This window comes from Corvus kubaryi, unplaced genomic scaffold (assembly GCF_017639235.1).
Source record: "Corvus kubaryi isolate FWS band 111438036 unplaced genomic scaffold, C.kubaryi_AGA036_p1.0 split1-131, whole genome shotgun sequence".
Classification (NCBI taxonomy): Eukaryota; Metazoa; Chordata; class Aves; order Passeriformes; family Corvidae; genus Corvus; species Corvus kubaryi.
In genome coordinates, this window is record NW_024582073.1 from 14,377,181 (window position 1) to 14,402,509 (window position 25,329).

The 25,329-nt window shown below is 42.1% G+C and overlaps 1 protein-coding gene across 4 annotated transcripts in view; it reads left to right on the plus strand.

Moving 5' to 3' along the window:
* The window catches only part of PPARGC1A (PPARG coactivator 1 alpha), a 368,312-nt gene that overhangs the window by 312,969 nt on the left and 30,014 nt on the right, over nucleotides 1–25,329 (plus strand). For 3 of the 4 annotated variants that reach the window (XM_042053171.1, XM_042053173.1, XM_042053172.1), the window contains exons 3-5: nucleotides 22,348–22,542; nucleotides 23,499–23,621; nucleotides 24,506–24,710. In XM_042053171.1, coding sequence (XP_041909105.1) covers nucleotides 22,348–22,542; nucleotides 23,499–23,621; nucleotides 24,506–24,710 — 523 coding nt within the window. Of the gene's footprint in view, nucleotides 1–22,347; nucleotides 22,604–23,498; nucleotides 23,622–24,505; nucleotides 24,711–25,329 lie in introns of those variants that run through there. The other variant, XM_042053175.1, reaches the window with a different exon arrangement.

Below are 25,329 nucleotides of genomic sequence, written 5' to 3' on the forward strand. Positions count from 1 at the left end.
TGATTTATGACAGGCTTGAGTTGCCTGAACTGCTCACAGCCATCCAGCTTACTATGTAAAGTTTAGGAGGATCATCCCTTCCAAGCACATTACAGGGTTGGAGGTGTCGAATGGGCAGGGAGAACTTCCTACACCTCTACACTTCTGCCTGATGCCATAGCTGCTCCTTGAAGGCTCAGTGAGAGTAAATCTTTATCAGGAGTTGGAGGGGCAGGCCATCAAACGGTGTGAGGGACTGCAGATCTCTCCTACAGGAGATACACTTGAATAAAAATAGAGAAATTGGGTAGAAAACTGTTACAGCGGGGAATACTGCAACACGCATATATCAAACCAGGAGTCCCCTGGAAAAGAAGTATATATGGACAGATTCGTGGTAGATGTTTCAGAGATGTTTATTTCTCCAGCCGCATGGCCGGGGCTCAGCTCAGGAACTCTGCAGTCACGGGACCCGAGGGTCCTTGGCGTTATCAGGGAACACAAACCAACCAATGGGGAATGAATCTGAGCAGGGGCAGGGAAACCCCGTGTCTCCCCCCCAGGGCCCCTCTCCCAGGGGTACATGGCAGGGGGAGGGACCCCAACAGAAAACTTTCTCACCTCTTGTCAAGGAGGTGATGATAATGGTTTGCTGGAGGATTGTTTTGGTCAGAGGAACTTCCATATAATCTGCTAAAAGAAACAATGGGAGTTTTCTCCTGGAATGGTAGTTTCTCATGGAGGACAAAAAATTCTTTCTGAAAGTACTCCAGAACCTCTGCAAAAAATCCAATTGTTCTTCTCCCATGTTGCTGTATAAGCAGTGACATAATGACTCAGGAAGTGCATCAGAGACCTTAGGTAATAAATGTTATATGGAAGTGAGACATCTCACTGGGATTTTTACTTTGGTGAGAATGCTGTGGACTTGCTTATTTCCACAGAGCAGTCAGTGACCAGAAGTGAAAAACAGGTATTACGAGAGTTTTAGAACTCTTCTAGTATTAGGGATTCTTTTTTTTTTTTGCTTGTAAATACATGTTACTTGGCTAGCTAGATCTAGCAATAATGTTCTCCAGTCTCCCAGGCCCTGTGTGTTGAGATGGAGTGAAGAGGATCTTTGGTCTGTTGGTATCCAGTTTAAGAGGGCTTCTTGGTGAGGTGTAGGCAGCCAGGTAGTGCAGGTGACAGTATGGGTGGTAAAGGATGAAGAATGAGCTTGGAGCAGGGGAGCACTTTTTCAGAATCATAGAGTGGTTGAAGTGGGAAAGGACGTCAGGAGGCCATTTGGCCCAACCCAACCTGTTCAGGAAGGACTACGTGGAACAAGAAGTTGAGGAAGTGTTTCTATGTTCCTCTGCTGCTGTTTCTTCCCTCCTTAAAATTACTTCATTAGTATTGGTAAGGAGTTTCTGATCCCATTTTGAAAATCTTAGCCCATAGTCCTAAGCAACTATGGAATTTCCTTGAGACATGCTTGTATATAGCTAGAATCCCACTATTGCCAAATCCTCATTTTCAGAGGAAGATGGGTGGCAGTCAGGAGTGTTCTCAGTCTGGTCTTGGTTTTCATGACAAATTTTCATAGAAGAAAACCTACTTGTTGGGCTAATCTTAGCTTCCACAGGTACTGAGCTTGTCCATTTTCACAGGCTTAATGTTGGACTAGTGAAACTGTAAAGTTGTCCGGTTGAAATGGATGCATATGCAATTATTTTAATAAAGAAAACAGAAGTGCATGCTTCCTGACCTCTGGTTGGATGTGCTCTGTTAGGCGTTTGACCCTCCAGGCATATACAAAGGAGAAATAGGCTTTTCTTTCTACTTGTCTGGGGGAAACTTAGGCATTTTTGAAATACTTTTTCTGGTTTTGTGTTTGCTTCACTGTTTTTTCTCTCACCAGGACTGGTGTGGATTTTCTTGGCTGTATTGACTGTCCTTAAAAGCCCAGCAATCACTCTTCGCATAAGTATGAAGACATCAGGCAAAACATTGGCAATTGTCACGTCAACTGCATCTGGGAAAAAGCCAAAAAAAACTTGTGGATTTTTTTCCTTAACACTGCAGAAACATTCATCCATTTCCAGTGAAAGGGTGTCAAAGTGCTTCTGCTTGTGTGTGATGGGAGTGTTGCCACGTCTTGTCATTTTCTTTGCTGTTGATCCCACTCTCCTGTAGGAAGGGTCAGGTCAAATGTTTCTCTGAAGACCAAGTCTCCTATTTGCAGCAGGAAATCTCTCGGGTGGAGAGGATAATGTTACAAAACAGAGGCTAACGCTACAAAACAGCTCTGCTGCCTCTGGCTCAGTGTGGAGCATCACAGACCAATAACTCCTATCATGTCACTCTTGCGGCACCTTATTATATATGTTTTTCTGTAAATCCGATCTGAGACTCTCATTACCAGTTTCAGGTAGGTGAACACCATCTGGGTGAAATAGGCATGTACCAGTGATGGGCTGGAGGGGGCTCTTTTTAGTTAATCATCCCTACCTTCCCTTTGATGAGTTAATTTGTCTGTTGAGCCATGGAGGAGCCCCCAAGAGCTCCCAGGAGCCCCTTGTTAAAATTCTGCCGACAAATGGAAAGATAGGGATGATTTCACTCTTTTTGCTGGAGCCTGTGCTATGATATTGCTAAATCATCCATAATGCATAACTTTCTATGCAATCTTTCTGTTACAGTTCTGGAGGCATATTATTTCTTTGTGCATTTACTTTTTAAACATTGTCACTGGATACCTAACCCTTCTGAAAATCTCATCCCATGAATTAAGATTAATTTCAGTGCTTCCATGTGGCCTTTTAGTAGCTGGTATGCCAGGTTCCTTGGCTGTGATGCTGGGCCATACTCTTTTATTTTTCCCCCTTCAGTTATTAAACACTGTCTTTATTTACTTGTTTTGTGATAATGCCTAAAAAACATGTAGTAGGGGGAGAGTCTGTATGTGCTAGTGACCAGCCCATCCCAGTTTTATGGTGTGCACTTTGAAGTCCTTGGAAGGAGCAAAGGTAGTGACAGAGGAAAAGAGCTGGTCCTTGGGATTTTTGAGTGAAGATACACTCAAGTCACTTTTCCTGCAGAGGCCTGTGAGCACTGCTCTCTAACCAGACTCCTCTTCCTCCCAGGCAGCTGGAGGCAGTTCCAGCCTGCTGAGCTTGCCCAGTCCGGGAAATAAAGTTCTAACCTACGACACAGGTCAGAGCTGCAGTTGTGTCAGTGTGTTGTGGGACTACCAAACCCAAGAAGAATCCACCTTAAGTAGTATATCCCAACATGGAGACTTACTTATCTCCAAACCTGAGATGAAGAAGAAAATTAAATTTAAAAAGTTTTTAGAACTCAGCTGGACAAAAACCCACAGAAGACTAGGAAGCTAAGAAATGCTATCATTTGGAAGATGCTCTGGTCCCTTTGTAAATAGAGAGGGTGTGTTAGTTCTGATACAGTGCTCTTCAGGCAGATCAGGGCAAGCTCTTGCAAGGCCATATGTATGCCTCTGCATAGTGCTCATGGCTTCTGTGGGGGGATTTATTAGCTTTCACTCAATACTGATGTTCTTCCTAGGCTCTGTTCTGCGAGAGAGCAGACCTCTCTCTCAGAGGAACACAGGGACACAGGGAAATGATGGATACTGGAGAAGATCTGGAAGAGTGAGTTGGGATCCTACTGGGCTATGAGCTCTGGCTAAACATGACCTTAATGTCCCAAAGAGGTTCCTGCAGAGGTAGTTAGCCTCTCTGTATTGTGTTTCCAGAACTGTGCTTGGAAGGACTATTTGGCTATGTCCTGTACAGACACAAATGATTTCCAGGAATCTGCACTCCACTGCAGTTGGAATCACATCAGGGTCTCCACACTGGTCAGCTCAAGTCCAGTATGGTCAGAGCTAATAGACCACAGGGGGCTAATTCTCTGCTGGACCATCAGCATCACTTGACAGAACTGCTCCTGGCACGTGCAGCTCTGTGAACACTGTCCAGATGTACTTGAACTGGCTCTCTGTGGACTACATCTGGACCCAAAAGGGCTTGTTAGGGGCAGCCCCATGATGTGCAGAGGTTTTTCTCTTTCAGGATCTCTCACAAGATTAGACTTGCAAAACTTCTATTTTTAGACCCAAAGCTAAAGAAGGAAAGAGACATATCCCTAAACTTAAGCCTGTAATAATTCCTATTTCCTAAACCATGTATTTGAAAATGGCAGATGTACGTTCCTAAAGATATGCATGTCAGAAACTTCCCAATAAATTGCTTTTGTGGGTATTGGTCTTTGCACTTGGAACATCCAGGAATGCTACCTTCTCAAGGCTGCTACTCCCAAGTTGCGCCATGTGCAAAGCAGAACATCAAATGGGAGCCTTCCTCTTGATCTCCCATTATTCTCTCCTGCATGATTTCTCCAGCTTACCTTCCATCACTAGAATGCTACCTAAAATGCCACAGTTTCTGTCAGCTTGGATTTTTCCTCAAACCAAATTCTCAGAGTTGACAAAAATCCACTCATGTGTCTTGTCCTTCCCTACACCTGCTTCTGGGAGTGCAGTGACACATACCAGTTTTATTGTGTGCCAATGTTACTGCTCTGTTTACAGCAGATTTAAGAGTTTACATTAGGCCACAGTGTTATCTTCCAGTTTCCCTAATTCTATCTGCTTCCAATCCCAGCTATGTGGTTGGGGTGGCTGCCCCTGTCCTAAAGGAATTTGTGTCAATTTCTGCAGGGACAAATCCTCCCTGTGCTAAACCGCTTTGCCGTATTTGCTCAAACTCAAATTTTGACAAAGGCGTTCTGTCCACATCTACCAGAAGAGATTGCTTTTTTTTCAGATGCACTTGGAGGTAGATGTGTTGGAAGCTGCCTGTACCTGGCTGATAACTGAGATGAAGCATCTATGTAGCACGATCCATGCCCTTTTCTAATTTGTCTTTGAATGACAAATGTGTCTTCACCGAGTCAGCAAAAGAAGAGATCCTACAGTAGAATTCATTGCCCTTCTATCCCTTTCAACAGAGTGGCTAGGTTTTCCCAATTCCTCCCCAAAATTGGTCTTTAAAAGAGCTCTTCTAAAGACATCCCTCAGATGTATTGTCCAGAACTCCGTTATATTCTCCAGTCATTTCCTATTCAGACTCATAATGTGCTGTTATTTCTTTAGAATCCCCCTCAACAGTGCTGGTGTATTCCAAATAAAAAGGTAAATAAATTAAAAAATTAAAATCTTTGTGAAAACCAAGGCTGTAGGGGTTTGAAGATAGTCCACATTAGTCCTCATCACTGTTGTTCCTAGAGAGTCAGCTCTTAAGGGTTGAGTGTGGATGACCTCAGAAGAGAAAACAAGATTTCGTTACAAAATTCTGCATTTCACACAGACAGTACTGTAGTATAATAAGATGGTTGTTTTCAACAGCAAAGAAGTGAAAATGCTCATAGATTTGGAATGGAAACCTAGAAAATATTTAAATGTTTGAATCCATCTGAATTGTTTCTGTGCAAAGAAAGTGGACTTCCTGGTGCCAAATTTGTACACTCCAAAATTCCTGGAGGTGTCTTCCTCCTGCTGCTTGAGTGCTTTGGATATGTGCAGGTGTCCTTTCTTGTCTTTAAAGCTACTCAACTAATGAAGGATCAGGGCCACTTCACCTGGTGTTCTCCTTCTCTGAAATTCTGTAATTGTTTTGCGTCGGGGGTAATTGTACCTAGAGATATTAGACAAACCCACTGATTCAGACTCTGTAACTCTTGACTATTTTCCCATATTGCATTCCATGATTTGGTTAGATTATATCTTATCTCTAACCTTCTTGCTTCAATAAACACACAATACCTAACTTGTCTTCTTCCACCTTATACACAAGGAAAATCATCAGTGCTTAATCTGTTGCTGGTGTTAATGGCACAATTCCTCATCCTAATTCCAATTCACTCTGCCTGATATCCCACAAATGCCTTTGAGAAAGGCATTTTATTCCTGATACTGTGCCAAAGACACTTTCTTCCTTCTTCACTGCTGTTTGACTTTCTATGGACTTCATAACGACCTTTGCAGGCTGTGGTAGATGACACAGTCTTACATACGGAAGTCTGCAAACGAGTGCCACATCCCAGGCTGTCACGTCAGCTCCAAAGGTCCCTGGGAGCAGATCCCTGATCTTGAGCTACTTCTGTAGCAAGAAGGTGTAGTCTCTTCACTAGCAAAGAAAAAAATGGAAAGAATATACAGTAAAAAACAGGGCAAAAAAACCAGCTTTTTTTTCTTTCTTTCTGTTTCTGTCTGGCAGGTGGTCACACATTGCAGATGCCCCATGCTCTGCCCTCCCATAGGCTCTGCTCCTTGGGACTCTTACTCAGTACAGCTGCCGTCATGGCAGCCTGACGGGGATCAACAGGGATTGCTTTTGTGATTATTTTGATTCCAAGGGCCACCCAAAGTCTAAAGTTAAATATTTTCCTACTTAGCCTTATAGTTGGGAATTTGGGAATCTTCAAGATGAAAGCTCTGCTGAACCCTCAGTTCACTTTCACTTTCTCCTTCTTATCTTTCCTTGGGACAAACAAGTCTGTGTGATTATCTGTACAGGTAAAGGCTTACCTTACAGGCTTTGGATGTTTTCTGGTTTTTATATTCCCAAAGTAAGCTATGCAAATAGAAGGCCCCACTCAAGCAATATGTTTTGTGGGCCCTTTGTTTTTCCAAGACACTTGCTGAGTTGCTGTTCTATTATAACCTCTTCCTCTTGCGTTCTGGGGGATTGGCCTGGCTTTTCATGTTTAAGTGGATGGTCTCCATGCTCACTTTTGAACTCGGTCATGACTGTGATCCTTTTCAGAGGTCCAAACTTGTCTCTTTTGCTGTAGCCCTGATGTTCTCCCTTACATCCATTGCATCATAGAGGTACTCTTTGTCTTTCTGATGTGGAGTTATATCTTACACACAAGCCTTGTTCTGTGTGTCTATTCATTACTGTCTCTGTGTTAACTTTCTCTGGGACATTCCATTCTGGAATGCTAGTATTAAGTGAGCAAATATTATGGTGATGTTTTCTGTACAAAAAATGGCAAAGTCACCAAGTTCCATGAATGCACAAAATGAGTTTCTTCTTAGCTTTGGGCTGTGACCCCAACACTCTTGACAACCATTTTTTCAGTCTTCTGACAATTAGAAGTTCAGCTGAATGTACTTTGGGATGGAGAATGTGTGCACTGGTGGTGTTGGTTAAGTGTCCCCTGCTTGGAAGGGGGTGGTGGTGTTGCTCGTTGGAGCCCTGCCCTCTGCCATGCCTACGGCCTACCGGCACTCTGGCCTGGAGAAGTGGGCTAATCTGTGAGCGTCAAATCCCCTTCTATAAAGCGAGGATTATAATCCTCCTTTCTTGATCTTGTCTGATTGAACTGTGAGTACTTTCTGCCGATACTTTCCCTTGAGATGTGACTGGAGATCATTCAGTGCAATAGGGGTGTTTCCTTGGTAGTGCTAGAATACTATTTAAATATTCAAATTGCAGGAGATGGATAGTAATGTTAATCATCATAATCAAGATGGAGCGTGATTTTTGCTGCGTGACAGCGGAAGGAAAGGCTGAGAAATAGATGTCTAAAATCACTGAGTGCATACTTTTAAAGACACGGCTTGCTCAGCAGCCAGGTGACAACAGACATGTTGTTTATTTGACAGAGAGGCTGTGAACTTAACTCCTGACTCAAAAAGAAAACTTGCTTCCCAAATGAAGACATATGGAGGGTTTTAATGGCAGTTGCAAGAGATGTGGTTGGGTTATGCCACTATGTGTGAGCTTATAAAGACACGGGGTGTATATCTGGTGAGAAAGTCTGTGAATTCTGCCAGTATTTAAGAGTAAAAAAAATCTCACCCTGAAAAGAAAGTCAAAGAAAAATTGTGTCTGAGAGGACAGGCTCTGCCAGCTCCAAGGCGTTTGGATGTGATGTCTGCCCAGTAAGGGAAGACACTTCTGTTCAGCTGTGTGGGTGGCTTTTAGCTTGACCTTGCCCAGCTATTCTATCCAGAAGTTGGCCTCACTCAAGGTGAGATTTTAAATTATGTTAAAAGTGACTCATACTAAAGAGTTGCAGTAAAGCCAGGGAAAGAAAAAGTACTGGAAAACATACTAAAATGTGTGTCTGAATTAGTTTCCATTCAGTGCTCTTGTTATGGCAATCATCACTATGCCAAGACTGGCATAGTGCTGGGGACATCATGTGGAAGGCAGTGGTCAGGAATCAGTGTGGAGGCCCTTGCTGCTTGAATCCTGTGATGTTCTGATCTGAGCTCGTACAGCGAGTACCCACAAGGATGTTATCTGCAGAAGTGCAAAGTTGAGGCAACAACAGCAGCAGGGGTGTTACACCGCATGACTGGTTTCTGTGGTGATGTCTTTCAGACTGGCTGTAGCACAAGTGAAATGTATGCAAGGACAGAGAACATTTGTGCTTTGCTTTGGAGTTTCTTTTTTTTTTTTTTTTTTTTTGTTTTTGTCATGGTTTTCAGTGAGGAGCAGATGAACAGGTATCCTACTTAACAGAGCTTAAAGAGAAACTGCTTGTAGCCTAAGAAACCCACCAAAATCTCCGTTTATGTGTTTTAAAGATGAGGTGGCTTTATTAAAGATTATAGGGTCTTGCAGTTTTACCCCAAAGAAAACACTGCTAGCTCCACAGTTCATCTGGAAGGGATCTGTGTCAGACTGTGGAGCTTTAGTCATATGCACAAGTCTTCCTACGGTACTAAAAATCATTTAGTTTTCTTCTAAAGTCATGGACAGAGAGCGAAAATTGTCTTACTCAGATACGCATTTTTGAATTTCAGAATTAAATGTAATAAAGGAGATTTTTATTTTTATTCTCTTTTGATGAGACGCAATGAGAGAGTGAGGATGCTGCATCAGAGTATCTTTTGATTTGCTATTTGCTATGTGTTAAACATTAATATTTCAAAGAAGCATTTGTACCTATACTGAGTGTTTGGCAAATCCAACAGCTCATTAGATGTTAACAATAGCAACACTGCTAAATACAAAGGATTCATAGGCAAAGTACCCCTCAGGCTATATCTCTGAGAGAAAAAGTGGCAAATAGAATCAGAAACTAATTAAATAGTCAGCTAAAGCGAGCATAACTTAAAAAAGCTCTAAAACTACCAAAAATGGAAACATATTACAGTTATCTGCATTCACAGTGCAGAACAAGTTTGGTAGTATTTAAGATAATTCTCTAGTGCCTGCTATTTTTAGTCCAAGGGTAAGCTTCTGTAAGAGCCTTTCAGCGCTGCATCCCTTTAACCTGGCCTAACAAGCTAAGCCAGTAAGCTGTCTGATTTCCGTCTTACAGGAGGCAAAGAGATAGCTGAAACAAACCATTTGTGGTGCAAACGCTCAGCCTATCTTGTCTTAAGAGCTTTCTTCGTATGGATTTTTTTTTTTTCCAAATGTCTCAGTATTAAGCTTGCTTGTCAGAGACTAAATTGTCAGGCTTTGCTGTTTGGAAATTGTGGGAGTGCAGGAATGAAAGGAAGATTTTATAGACTCAGCCTAATGGAAATAAACATTTCTGCATTGCCAATGGTGAAAGCTGATCAGGGCAGTTTAAGCTATTGATGTTGATGTGTCTGAGGAATAAGGAATGTATTTAGTTTTTCCCAGGGAAGGAAGGGCAGACATAAAGGGCCTGATCTCCTTCTCACTTACACTTAAGCTGTCCTTGTTTAACTCCATCGGCTTTGCCAGGTGATGCTTGGTTTGTGCTGCTCTAATCCAAGGGACGGCTAGCTGGAGTTGGCATTGCGCTCCCTGTGCCACCAGCACTCGCATTTACGGCCCCATTTTGCCATCAAAATGGGGCAAGGCCAGATGCAGTTGTAAAACACTGTGGTGCTCATTGCACTCTGGTGTTTTGGTGCTTCAGGTGGATAAGACTTTGCAATATTGCACACTTAGAAGTAGCTAGCTCTTTTTTACTTGAAATACCCTGTGGTGGAGTGTCCTTTCCCCTACTCCCTCATGTGTAGAATAAAGTGCAACCATGTTTACTTTCTTGTCTGCCTGCTTTCTCTTCCTCTCTCCTGTCCTTTCCCCTCCTTCCTCCCTAGTGGTGTGTGTAATCCTCATGTACGTTTACAAAACAGGATTTTACTGCTTCCTAAACATGAGTAGTCCCACCCACTCCTCTCAGCCAGCTAAGCAAGGCTCGGACACTTTCATCTTGGGCTGTTTCCAATCTACAGCTCCCTTCCCCTCTTTCTTCCCCCTCAATTTGGATGCTGATAGAGCAGGGGAAAGTATGTCAATACAAAGGGAGGCCATCTTAGCCAGGAGGATGTAGGCTTTGCTGAACCCAGTGATCCGCGAGGTCCCATCTCTGGTTTAGTATTCAAATGGTTTCAATTTACTTATTATTCCTGGGGTTAGGCACATCCTGTGGGGTTTTGGCTGTGCATCTAGCAGCTACACAGGCTCAAATTATAACTTGTGTTAACTTCAGTGGGGATAACTTTTAAACTGAAGGTGCACTTGACATGAACAAATAGTGTCAGTGTATTTCCAGTAGGGAATGCAAGCACAGTGTAGGCACATTGTAGGCAAGATGAACCCAAGCCGCTTTTAAACTCAGTGTCTTAGTCATAGCAGTGTAGTGCTCAGCTGCAAAACTCACTTGGTAAGGAGGAAGAATTAGCCCTTGCTGGCCTGTGGCTGGACTGCTGTTAGTCCTGGGACAGGGTGGTACAGACACACTATGTAGGAGCTGCTGTTCTCAGCTTAAGCATCAACATAGACGAAGAGCAGAGGACCAGGTTGCTAGCTAGTGTAAATCTGCATAGCTGTTAAGACCTTTGGAGAGGTCCTAATTTGCAGCAGCTGAACATCGGGGTCTAAGTTCTTTTTCTTTTGTTTGCCAGCAGGATTAAATGGAAGTACCCCAAATTATTTATTGTAGGTCCTGTGGCAGCATCTCAAAGCCCAATGGTAAAACAGGACATCGTTGTGAAAGGGGTTGTGTGAACACATAACAAAAAGACAGTCCCTGTCTAAAGGAACTTATGGCCTAATTATAATTAATAATGTTATTTAGTGCATTGGTAAGTACATCTGGACTTGACTGCCTGTTCCGTGTCATTTTTTAAGAGGACAAAAAAAGTACGCCAAGGTTGATTTTTGCCATTTCTGATGAAAAGGGGACTGGTTAATATGAGTGCCTCACTAAAAAAAATTGCAGTTTTTTACATCACACAGATGGAGGGCTCATGATTGGGAACATGCAGACTTTTAAAGGACTAGCAGAGAATGAGCAATAAATTCAGTCCTGACTAAGGAGCAAATAGAAGAGAGGCAACTGCAGTGGGAACTGTAGTGTGCACCACAGTATGCATGCGCTGCATAACTCTGCCAGAGTGGTTGAAGGTAAATGGACATGGTAGCCTTAATGTAAACTAGCAAATTAGTTTTACATTTTAGTGTCAACCCTGTTTTATTAATATTATCTGTAAAGACTAGTGAGTTCCAGGAAACATAGAAAGCCAACAGTGGGCATGTTCTAAAGGAGACTGCAACAGATAGCTCTTCTATGTTTTTTTAAATGTTTTCTGTTTTAAAATCACCATCTCTATTTTACAATTCTATTTGCATGCACAAAATTGGATTAAAAGAACATTAAAGTCTTAACACTGAATGACAAATCAAGGAGATGTGTAACTGAGGATATTATCAGACATATACATATCCAAATGTTTAACTGGTGGAAAATTCAGACGCATCTCCTCATCCTGAAGAGTATTCTTGGTGGTTGTAGGGATTTACCAGGTTGCACTGTTCAATCACTGCTTTTTGAGGTGAGGACTTGCTTGCTGGGAGAGGCTTTCATTTTATTTTCATGGGACTGTAAAGGTGCTCTGAAAAGCCTGGCAAAATGCACCTGTGATCTGTGCTGTTAAACCCTATACCTGCTAGGACATTCCTTACCATGGCATCTTCTCATTCTCATTTGGTGCTTCGGTATAAAGGAGCCTTTATTACTTTCAGCCGAGAACACTCAGAGTACAGGTACCTGAGGTTTATTTTATCTGTCTAAACCACCTCTCTAAAGGGCATGTGTGTCACTCAACACATCTGCTGGTACAGACAAATGAGGAGGACATTGAAGGACATTGTTGTGCCACCTAAAAATAATGTACAGCTACATAGGTAAAATATACAGAGGAAATGCATCTTTAGGCTTGTAAACAAGTTTTTGTGTTGTATCTGAGTAAACTTTTTTAACCAACTCAAACCAGATAGCTGCCATCCAGTTAAATTACAATAAAAATTGATGGTAAGTCCAGATGTATTAGTGATGTACTGATCCATTCATGCTTTAGCTGTAAGGAAAACCAGTGCTTTTCTTCCTGTGAGACATGACTTGTGTTTGTCATACCTGTTCAGTGGGCATGTGTTAGGCTTGATGAAGCTGAACACGCTGAGAAATTAAAACATCATAAAAAGCATTTAATGAAGTTGATACTTTACAAATGCTAATTTCCTGGTAGAATTAAATTCCAATTTTCTAACAGTAAAAGCACCAGATAGAAGTGTCTTATTGTGTAGTTTAAAAAGGAATTTTTGAGTGTGTGTTTCATTTGCACAAAAACAGTCTCCCCACAAATGAACAAAATTTAAAAATCTATGTAAACTCTTCTCTGCTATATTATGTATAATTTTTCCTTTAAGTTTGTATTTCTTTGGAGTCATAAATCTTAAGACAGAAGTAGGGATGATTATAGACATCCTGACACATCCAATGTAGTTAAAACTAAAGCAAATGCAACACTGAAATAGAGAATGAACAAAAGCGATAAGACAATGCTTCTTGTTGGCAGAGTCCATACTACCACTGAAGTGCAGTTTTTAGGGATATTTGTCATGATAAAGAGGACAAACAAGTTTTTACAATAATTACTGCAAAATATATGTAGCTTTTTTTTCGTCCAGGATACGCTATGCTGCCTTACAGAGGTATATGAATGTTGAAAAATCTTACATCAGTGCATAGAGAGATTAGCGTAGGCATGGACCATAAATCAAGTAAATAAATAAATCTGAGCAAGCAGTGCTTGAGTGTTTGGACTGAAATACTGCTGACGCTGTCATTGAAAGCTCTGCAACAGGGACAGTCCCAGATGTCTTCCCTACCTTATGCTGTACCCTTCCTTCCCCTGCTTCCTTCTTTCTACAATACCCACTCCATATTAGAGCTTGTCCAGACTGGGACCCCAGGAACTTTAACTCTCTGCTCTCCTGTGTATTATTCAGGTGCATAATAATAATTAAAAATCCCTGTCTGAGTTGTTGCTCAGGAACTTATTACACGCATGAGCGACTGTCTGCGTGTGGGGAAGGAAGGATGGGTAAGAGGTGCCATTTGCTGCTCCAGAGTGGGGGAAGCTTGTGGGTGGTGAGCTCAGAGGCAGCCTGCCTAACCTCTTGTACCCTGGGCAGTGAGCTACTCATGCAGGTCAGGCTACCTATCCTGCATTCCCTTCCCCAGCTCACTCACTCCTCTGCTCACCTGTGCTTCCCCAGCAGTTCTGGCAGACAGAAACTTCACCTCCATCCTAGTTTCTCTGGCGGTCTTGACAGTGAAGAAAAACTCCCAGCCTTTCTTCGTATTTTGGCTCTTCACCAGGCGCTCTTTCCCCTTTGCACTTCTGCACTTTCCCTGCTCTTGTTTTTACCCAGCAGAAACACAGAGAGAGTTTTGTGCTTCATTGGGAAGCTTAGCCCAAACCTAGTCCATTGTGGGCTCGACAAGACATGCCAGATCTTCTCCTGCTGCAGTTCCCCACCCATGAAGACCAGGTGGCCTTTGCTAGCACTGGACAAGGCAGCACAATAGTAAGTCCATGGTGTGCCTCAGTATTACAGACATGCAGTTCCTTTACAGTGTCAAATCCTGTAGAAGTTAAAAAGCCCCCGTGGTGAGCTAACCCAGTAAAAAACATGGGTAGAGCATTTACTTAGTAATCAGCAAATTAGTCTATATAGTCAGCAAATGTTGAGGCCCAAACTGATGATAAGGTGATTTGCTTTCAAGTGTTTCTCAATATTGTGCTCAGGATCAAGTATAAATGGAATAGAGTGACCTTTTGATGCTGAGTCAAATTGACTGCATTTGCAAAGATTCTGTGGTTTCACTTACTATAAGTTTTTGGTATTTGGTCTACCACTGGTGAAGTGAATCCAGCACAACAATATCTTATCATTGGTTCCCTTAACACAGTCGATGACACAGTAGCTTGCTTGCAGATTGTTTTTTGTTTTATCTTTTCCCCAGAATCAAAGATCACTATGATAGAGGGGAAGGATGCAGTTTACACAAATCAAATTGCAATGGCTTGCAAAATGTGGATGAATTTTGGTCAAAATATGTAAAGCATGGGTTGCTAGCTGGATCCTGAAGTTCCTGAGATGAGTAAGTCAATGATTAGCTCTTCAGTTTATTATAAACTTAATTACCAGGCTGTAATGGAAACTTCTGAACTGCAGCAACTCGTTAGAAGTAACAAAAAAAGTGACTTTGTGGTAGAAGAATATTCAGTAGGCTTTTTTAAACTGACACGTTTAGCTTAGAGCAGGAAAGTTATATTTTTCACTTGAAAAGGTAGTCCATCTCACAGGAGCTATGGTAGTGATCAAGGGCATGCTCTTAAAGAAAAGCCTATTTGCAAATGGTCTCTGCTGTGGTTTTGTGTTGTGATGCTTTAATACCAAGTATTTGGCAGGAGTTTTACAGTATCAGGTGAGCATCTCTCAGAGAGAAGGCAATCCGAGTTCAGTTACCAAGATTACACATAAGAACTTTCTGAGAAATATGCAACATGTTGATTATGATGATGAAAATAATAATTTTTATTTTAGTTTACTTTACTTTAGTTTACTTCTATATTGATATATCCTGAAGAGGGGAGGGGAAAATGGATGCTGCAGGTGCTCCCATCTCCTTCAGCCTGCAGGCGTTTAGCAGGTCCTTCCAGTGGTGCCATAATGTTCCTGGGAGCAGTGCTGGGGGTTTATTCCCCCCTGGAACCTAGCTCTGGAAATTAAGCAGTGAAGTAGCTGCATTGTGTAGAATCACAATATTTATTTAACATCGTTTTGGGGGAGAGCATTTTGGGATGGTAGAGCACATTGCTTCAAGTCTGTATCTTGAGAAATCCAGCTGGAGTGAAGCTTTTTCATAAATACGGATAAGTGGTTGGTCCCACAATTGAGATATATCCACATTCCATGTGAAGGGCTGTGGGGCTGCTGAAATCAGAAGGCAGGCTCTGGATTCAAGTGGTCTTTTCCTGCAGGTGCATGTGAGGAGTATGAATATAGCTGTCTCCTTCAAGAAAAGAAAAGATCTTGTTTCCTTTCCATACCCTAAAGGCATTTGCACAGGGGTGGTGATAATTAATCCCCATATTTCTACTTCATATAAAGAAACCTGGCTGTAATTTTCTCCTAGTGGGACTCCATTTTGTTTTTAAAGATAATTGATAGCTCTGGACTTAAGCATTTCAATTATGGGAGTGTCTCTTGGGGACCAGACTAACAGACCTTGGAAAAATGTTCTAATGCAAATGCATCATGTGAATTTTTACTGTAAGACAATGCAGGATGCTTAAGGATTTGCAAAGCAGTTGAACAGTAAAATAAAAGCTGAGAAACTTCTCAAAATATATAAGGGCATGAGACTGATTGTGAGCAGGTAAGGTGGAACAAGTGATTCTCCACTTGGACCACTAATTCGTCTTTGGCCCTGGGTATGGCCAGCTCTAAGTTGAGGAGAAGGAGGCGCTTGCCTTGGACAGCTCATGGAAAAGGCAGCAAAATCAACATGACAGCGCTGTCTGTGCCATGCCATGGCAGGTTGGCTTCTTCTGCACCAGAAGAGGGAAAACTTGGGCTGTAGTTCTTCCCTTTCATCGTCCTTGACTTCAGTTCTCATTTTTCTCTGTTAGGAGTAGGAATACCAGCCTGCATCCTAATCCCTGTACACCTCCTACCCTCCCTGTGCTTCTGTCCAGCCTGTGGCTCCTTAGCCTCTTGTGGCAAAGCTTGGTTTGTGGTGCTGGGGCTGAGACACCATCTGCCCCTACCTCCTGCATGTTTGCTGACAGGAGGTGTTCAGGGCCTGAGTGGTGTTAATGAGCTTTTCAGCGCCTCTGCATCCTTATGTGCAAAAAGGGGTGACTCTGTACCCCTCAATTCTTAAGGAAAAGAATCTTACGGACATTCTTACTCCAAAGTTTGTCATTAAGGAATTAAATCCTGTTGGAATTCCCTGATGTGCTCACAAGTCAATTTTGTTTGTTTGAAAGTAGTGCCATAATGTATTAGTATTTTTAGATCACTCAGATATTTTCAGCTGGAGGAAAATCTTGTATTTTCTTTTTTAATTGTGCTATGAATAGATCTTAGGCTGCTGAGGAGAAATGAGTTGATACGTTGAAATGGTGATCCCTTGTGAGTTCTGGTGTACACCTGGCTGCTCTGAATTGCTTACCAAGCTGGGCTGCTGGAGTGGTGACAGCTTCTACCAGCTGTGGATCTGTCCCAAAGTTTCCTGGGCTTTTTATGAAGATGTGGTGAGCTGCCACTGCTCCCAGATCCTTCAGGCTGTGGATTAATAATGAAGTTTAGACCCTGATCTTTCAGTGTGAATCACAATGGGCCCTTGCACTATTCAAATTGTCAGTAAAGAAACTTCAGAGCATCATCATTCGTTAGCTGATTTCACTCCTTGAGATCCAGTCAGCAAAAGTTGTGCATGTGTTAATCACAATTGAAAGGCAGAGGGGAAGTCACCCAAAGGGAAGATGTTGGAGATACTATTAATATTTTGAAAATATTTTCTAAAAGATGGGCTTGACCCTTTTCTGGAATGGATCAGCATACCTGCGCTGATGACAGGAGCTACAGGATAATCCTGAGTCAGAACATCTGCACTCTGGCTTCAAAGTTTTCAAGAAGGGATCACAGAAACACAGTTGGGTAAGGTTAGAAGGGACTGCAGTGGGTCAGCTGGAACAACCTCCCTGCTCAAGCAGGGCCCTCCTAGAGCATGTGGCACAGGATTGCATCCAGACAGTTCTTGAATATCTCCAGTGACAGAAACTCCACAGCCTCTCTGGGCAACCTGTTCCAGTACTCTGTCATTCACAGAGTAAAGAAGTTCTTCTTCATGTTCAGGTAGCACCTCCTTGGCATCAGTTTCTGCCTGTTGCCTCTTGTCCTGTTGCTTGGCACCACTGAGCAGAGCCTGGCTCCATCCTCCTGACACCCTCCCTTCAGATACTGACAGACATTGATGAGGTCCCTTCTCAGCTGTGTCTTCTTGAGGCTGAACTGACCCAGCTCACTCAGCCTGTCCTCCTAACAGAGGTGTTCCAGCCCCTTAATCATCCTCACAGCCCTCTGCTGGACCTGTTCCAGGAGCTCCATGTCTCTCTTGTACTGAGGAGCCCAGAACTGGACACAGCGCTCCAGGTGCACCTCACCAGGGCTGAGTAGAGGGGCAGGATCACCTCCCTCAACCTGCTGGCAGTGTTCTCCCTGATGGACCCCAGGGTACCACTGGCCCTCTTGGCCACAAGGGCACTGCTGGCTTATGGACACTTGGTGTCCACCAGGTCCTTCTCTGCAGAGCTGCTTTCCAGCAGCTTGGCCCCCAGTCTGTGCTGGTGCATGGGGTTATTCTTCCCCAGGTGCAGGATCCTGCATTTGCCTTTGTTGAATATCAAATGGTTCCTTTCTGCCCATCTCTCCAACCTGTCCAGGTCCTTCTGAAGGGCTGCACAGCACTCAGGGGTATTGGCCACTCCTCCCAGCTTTGTCTCATCCATGAACTTGCTGAGGAGGCATCTGGACCTTCATCCAAGTCACTGATGAATGAATTAAACAGTACCGGGCCCAGTATTGAACCTTGGGGGACACAACTCATGACAGGCCCCCAACTAGACCCTGTGCCACTGATTATGACCCTCTGGGATCTGCTGTTCAGCCAGATCTCAATCCACCTTGTTGTCCACTCATCCACCCCACACTTCCTGAGTTTGCTTATGAGGATGTTGCGAGAGACCGTGTCGAAAGCCTTGCTGAAGTCACGGTAGACAATATCCACTGCTCTCCCCTCATCCATCCAGGTAGTTGCTTCATCATAGAAGGCAATCAGGTTGGTCAAGCATGATTTACTTATCTTTAGTGAAAAAATGCTTGATTATCTCTGATCGCCTGGCGTCATCCATGTGGATAGAGATGGCCTCCGGAAAGAGGTGCTTCATCACCTTTTCAGGGATCGAGGTGAGGCTGACTGGCCAGTCGTTCCATGAATCCTCCTCATTGCAATTTTTGAAGACCAGGGTGACATTTGCTTTCTTTCAGTCCTCAGACACCTCTCCTGATCTCCATGACCTTTCAAAGATGACGATGAAGCAGCCTCACTATGGTGTCTGCCAGCTCTCTCCAGCATTCATGGATGTGTTCTGTCAGGGCCCATGGACTTATGGATGTCAAGTTTTCCTAGGTGTTCTCTAACCCATGATGGTAATGACAGAGATTTTTAAATGTTGCATGATTTTTTTAAAGGAAGAAAATTTAAGGATAAATCACAGCACTGCTCACTATATGCACCCTAAAGGGATGACCATGAATGACAAGGCGGACAAGCCTTTGTTACAGCTCAATCTTTGGCCTCTGTGGCCTCTGTGGATTACCCACAAGTAACAGGTATTACAGACGTAAAATGCTAACCACAAGGTGAACCCAGCTCCATCAATAGTCAGAATAAGCAAAAGAGAAGGAATCATCAGGGGTAGAGGATTTAAATACCTTTGTGTCAGTAAATTGTCAACTCATTTCACTGACCAAAGAGAGAATATCTCTGGAGACATTTTACTGAAGGCAGAAATGCAATTAGATTGCAATAGTTACACAACTATTAAAGTGTTTTCAGACAGAGAATTATTTTTAGTGCTGTAGAAATACTAAAGTATTAGAGCAAAGCATGTAAAAGCAGAGAAGAGCACAATTAGAAACTTTTCATGGTCTTTGGACTCCTAGATCGCTCATGTTTGAGGATTGGCTGATGTTCTGGCAGTTTACCTGTTGCATTCACCCATATGGAGTGACACAAATGCCAAATTTTATTTCCTTTCAGAGCTAATGGCATTCTGGATATGCTGGAAATTTCTGTTTTCAGAAACACAGAAGCGTGTGCATTCATTGGCATACTTGTGTTCCTTGCCTCCTTCATCTGGGTGAAAATTTACAGGGATCAAAACGTCTCTGGCCCCAATGTCTTTATGTTAACATAACAGTGTGATTTGGAAGTGATGCATAACTGCTTCTGCATTAAAAAGGCAAGTTAGCAACATGCAGTTATTATGAATTTTTTTCATAAAAGTTTAATAATTAAATATATTTGTCATGCAGCTTTACATTTGAGATTATCCTCTGGTTCTTTTTCTTACACACTGTAGTTTATTTAGGTAGTCTAAATACCTAGGATCTGCTCCTATAGAGAGAGGCAAATCCTTCCTGTAAGATCCTTCATGAGCTTAGGGACATGGCGGAGTCAGTTGCAGAGAGCACACAGGGCATCCTCTGGCCTCGGCAGAGATGGAAGGTGCTCAGCTCCTCCTGTTCCACCGAGCCTGTGTGATGAGCGGGTTGGATGCCAGTCTGAAATGTGAACTTCTGCGGGGACAGTGCTGAAACCGTGAAAGAGCCTGCATTTGGCCATGGCGTTGCTTCTCCCCAGTGCTGTCAACACCAAGCCTCAAGCTGCAATAGCAAAGGAGGAAGCTGCTGCTTCACTGATTATTGCTCAGACGTTGATGTACCCAACCATCTCTCCCTCTGCATCTCTCCTCAGCAGCGTTTCTGCTGTATCTAATAACTGTGTTTCTTTATAAATAGTAATTTAGGACAGTTAGGAGCAATAGCATAGTTAAACCTTTAAAAGGTTATCTAGCAATGTCATTTTCTTGACTAATGTGTTCCTGCTGCCATATTGTTTGTGAATAGACATGTGTTAGCCAGCTAGTGTGTTTCATCTGTGGTGACTTTGATTTATTTGCTCTGTAAATTGGGACTGAAGCAATAATGGAAAGTGACATTAATTGTTTAACAGAGTCCTCTTTGTCACATCCTCTGCTTTCTCTGGGGTGTTTGAATGTTGAAACTTGTACAAAACTAATTGAAATTGCTGTGATGAGGACCGGTGTCCGCTCAACTTTCTGTTCCTGAATGTCAGCGCACTTGAATGTCTGTTTAAAGCATGAGAGTTGAGCAGCTAACAGCAAATATCAGGTTTTCTTCTGGCATGCTATTATTAAAGAAGGCATTCCCTGTTAGAAATAGCAACACTTCCAGCTTTATTGTCAGCTTTATATGCTTCAAGGCTCAGCAGTGTGACCCACCAGCTGAACTTGCTGAAAAAGTTCCTGGTGTAGGGCTGGGGGTCAGGCAGCCAAACCACCTCATGGACACCTTAGGCTCAAGGGCTGGCTCTCACACCATTCATCCCACCACCTGTGAGGGGCTTGAAATGCCATCGGGAAACAACACTGGTACACACTTTCTTGCCCGGTATCTTTTCTTGCTTTTCTAGAAGTGACACCATGGTTTTCCTCTTGTCCTCTTAGAAAGCGACTGTTAAAAGCTGGATTCAGAGCATGGTTTTATTCACAAGGTGGCTCCCCTCTGTCATTTCCACCCTCTACAAACTGAATTATCTCAGCTGTGTGCATATGTCTGCTTAGTATGGTGGAAATCACCTGATAGCGAAACTTGGATGCTTTTTCTCAGTGGCCAAGTGCCTTTTTGCCTTTTAAGTAAATGCTTCTCCTTAGCATTAGCTTGCCTGAGTATTTATTTGTTTCTTGGAGATGAAGTTGTAAGCACCAGAATAATTTGTGCTCTGCCTTAGCTTTCTAGCTCAAAGACAGCTTTTGTGTTAGAAGCCGTGAGGTGTGATTTGGCAGAGAAGCCTAGCAGGAGCAATTATGTGTGGTTTATGATCATCTCTGAACAGAGTCTGCTAGATGAAAGTATTACTGAAAAAAGTTGTGCTAAGGGGATACCCAGATTCACTTGATTTTTTTTTTCCAAAGTGTAACTTGGCAGTGTTTTGCTGTTGCCTTTTTTAGCTTCTTTTTTTGCTTGTTTGTTTGTCTTGCTGGTATTATTTGTCTTGCTAGTTCACTTTTAAACTTTGAGATTTGAAGTTAGCTGAAATTTTTTCACATTGTGAACCTGGAACATGGTGAGCTACTCTGAAACTGGTGGAAAAACTCCCAATTTGATATCGCTTGAATCAGTGAAAGGCTTTTCATTTACTTTAATAGCGCTAAGATCAGCCTAGGAGTCCTAGATAATTGATCTGTCAAGATCAATTTCCAATCTTTCTGAAAAATAAATATAATGATTTTTACACAGTTCTATTTCTCAGTACTCTCAGCACTCAAAAAATCTGTACCTTAATATACAGTAGGGACTATATTTCATTAAAAAATCAGGAGGCACTTAAATTTACTCAATTTGACAAAAAGAACTCATGTTGCTGAAATAAGATATAAATTAACATTACAGCCACATCTGATTAGAAATTAATCTACTTTTTATAATTTCAGTCTGAATTAGATAAATGCATACAATAGTGCATTGAGCACTCAAATGACATAACTCGAAAGGACAACTTCAAAGGCAATCTGCCTAATACATTCCTTTAAAAGAAACCCAAATGACCTGTCATTTATCATATGAGTGCTGCTGGCTATTCTTATGCCAGAATACTCAGGAATGAGGAGCTGTTCATTTGGGTTTGGAGCAAGGATTTGCAGAAATGTGGAAGGGTAACCCTTTCTCACTTAAACTGGACCGTATATGTGAATGAGGTTTTCTATATTTTACTGGTGATTCATTTTGGTGTCCTGATTAGCTGTCTGTTTCTTGTAATTTTGTCAGGTTAATTAGCTGGTGTTCAGTGTTGAAGAGAGAAAGAAAGAGACAGCCTGGGCTGACACCATCATTAGGTGTCAGCATTTTAGGCTCATCCTGTAATACAATCCCTGGGTGATTACTTATCATTGTTAACACCTGATAAGAAAAAAAATTGTGGAAGAAAAGTAAACTAGCAGTACACCACGAGTGCAAAGAGATTTGTTTTGAACAGAGATGGATCATTTTATTGTACCTAATTACATTGTCTGAGATTCTGTTGCAGGTTACTGTTTCAAGGGCTGGTTTAACTACATGTTGTCCGCTTGTTCACATACAGAGGCATCGTTTTAGTCCTTTTCTCACCAGGTTCCTCTTTTTGTTTTGTCCACTTCCACAGAAGATAGATGAAGAGAGCGAGGCAAACTTGCTAGCTGTTCTTACTGAAACACTGGACAGCATCCCTGTGGATGAGGATGGATTGCCTTCATTTGATGCACTGACAGATGGAGATGTGACCAACGAAAAGGCCGCTAGCCCCTCCCCAATGCCCGACGGCACCCCTCCAACCCAGGAGGCAGAAGAGCCGTCTCTAGTAAGAACCCTTCCTACTGTTTAACAGGAATTGGATGTGCCTCTGGCTACCCGCTGCATGGGTATGATGTAGTCACAGTAAGGTCTGGACTTCTCATTTAGACTGGAGAGGAAAATCAAGTGAAGAACTGAAAATTAGGTGGGCAAAAACCCCCCACCAAATAGCCATAGGATGATTAATATGGCAGTCTATTAAAAAGTTGTTGAAAAGGTTGTTTTTAAACTCTTATACTAATGGAGCTGACACTTTTGCTTATCATTCCGTTCAGATAAGTCGGGGTAATGGCTCTTAACTCATATTTCATTTCTTGGGGCTCTTTTTGTTGTGCGTGTTTAGACATAATTTTTGGTGATCTGTGAAGAAAGGCCCAGTGAGTCTGTTGGGATGCGAGGCTGATTTTGTGCCTTTAACATTGATTTGACCAGTAAACACCAGCTTAGTGCTAACCAGGGCAAAACTGAACCTTGGATGAGGATGTGGGTGAAACACTATATGCATTTTGCTCAGTAAATCTAGTTTGTGATGTGATTCTGTTTCTGCTGAAAGCCTCTTATCACTGGCTTCAGTGGAACAGAGCCAGATACCTGAATCTTGACACTGTATCTATTAGTCTGTTAATGTTTCTGTCTAGATCAGAGGCCTCTTCTGTCAAACAGATCACTGAGAATTTCATTTTGCCATGGATTCAGAAATCCAAGATCCGTGTCATTTCTGCTTGCCCCACAGTATACTGCAGTAAAGGGAGCAGAAATGTGCTGCCAAGCCAGAAGAAAATGAAATCTGTTTCCTCTGAGGAATATCAAGTCCTTCTTTTAGTTTTATTGTACTTTGCTTGCTGAAATTGATATAACTAACTTTAAGTAACTATGCAAAAATGTAGATAAGTCATTTTAATCCATAAAGATGTATAACTTTACTCTTTTCCTTCCACTTCCCTTTCCCTGATGTGTTTGTAGCTTAAGAAGCTCTTGCTGGCTCCAGCCAACACTCAGCTAAATTATAATGAATGCAGTGGTCTCAGCACACAAAACCATGCAAACACTAATCACAGGATCAGAGCAAGCCCTGTGGTTGTTAAGGTACAAACTTAATCTTTATAATAAGGAAAAAAAAGAAAGTGTAACAAGGTCTTTTATGCTTTTAGCAACCAAGCAAGGAGTAGATCTGAATGTGTTTTATTAATATGCATTCTATCTTGTAACTAATTAAAAAATAAAGTGAGTTACAGACTGGGTTCCAGAAATCATCTGAGCTCCTTTATGCTCTGAATATTTCATTTATGCCTTTTCTCTTGGCAGAGTTCAGTTGTAGTCACACCGTCTGTTACTCTTACCTACTTTATTGATACACAGAGTAGGACGGGGTGCGATAAAATTTGCTGATGGTCTGGTGTTGTTCATGAGTGACTCCAGAATGTGAGACTGCCATTTTCCCAGCTGTCTGAGCTAAGACAAATGACACTGGATTCTTGGCAAAACATTAGACATTGACTGGACAGAATGGGGGGCTTAGACATAATTCTGTTAGCAGGCAGTATTAAACAATGTTTGTCTTGCCATTGAGTGTAACTGAAAATGGACCGTTTAGGGGTACTTAAGAGAGTCGTGAATACTGGGCCCAAGCAATCAGCAGCAAATTAAGGTTTAAACCAGCTTATTTTTTTGTTCACAGTAAAGGCGCTGTAGGGTCTTGTTAGTTACATGTTGCTGAGTAGGAACATTGCAATGTAGGAGAAATGAAATAAAAAGCTGCATAAATGTCATTTAGGAATTTTAAATGTAATTTTCCTTCCTTGTTCTGCAAACAGTTATTCACAGCTCATAGATCTAGTACACTTAGACTGAACACTTCATTGAAAATCTCATCTCTTCAGAAAACCTATATCCATTCTGATAAGGTTCAGCTCACTAATTTTAGCTTTATTTTATTTTATTATTTTATTTTATTTTATCCTGTTTTTAAGACTGAGAATTCATGGAGCAATAAAGCGAAGAGCATTTGTCAACAGCAAAAGCCTCAAAGACGTCCCTGCTCTGAACTTCTCAAATATCTGACTACAAATGATGATCCTCCTCAGACCAAACCAGCAGAGAACAGGAACAGCAGCAAAGAGAAATGCACCTCCAAAAGGAAGCCCCATCTGCAGTCTCAGACAAATCATCTGCAGGGTAGGTGTGGGACTGCAGCATACAGCTTTGGTACCAGCAGTAATGCAGGGAAGCTGAAGTACCATGGTTGGGAATATCCTCAATACTACTTCTGTTCTTTGGATTAGTACTGTAAATCCAGCCTCTCTCCTGTGTAAAGAGAACTTTAAAACAGTGTAATGAAGTTAGAATTAGTTAGCTAGATTCAGCTTTTAGACATATTTAATCCTTTCATTTATTGCCCCCCAGCCTCAGAAGAGGATCTCAGGAAAAGTTTAGCAAGTATCACACGGTAATATACCAAGCTAGCTGGAGACACTTATTCACAGAAAACTGTACTACTAAGAAATCATTATACCCCTAAACAAGCTGGGCAGGCCAGTTCATTAGTGAGCTTCTTTCTGTTTTGCTGGAGTAAAACTGAAGGCATTGTTAACCTGCTACATAGCCCTTAAGAGACAATAAATAGTGCTCTCACTGCTACAGAGAAAGCAATAAATGTGTCATTCCTGTTAAAGCTCGAGTGCTGGTTTGTAATTTTATTTTGTAAATAGTTGAAAGTTTAGATGCCATCCTGATCTTTCTCTCTCATTTTTGGATTCTTTATGATCAAAACTTAACACTTGTGTTGACTTTTAGT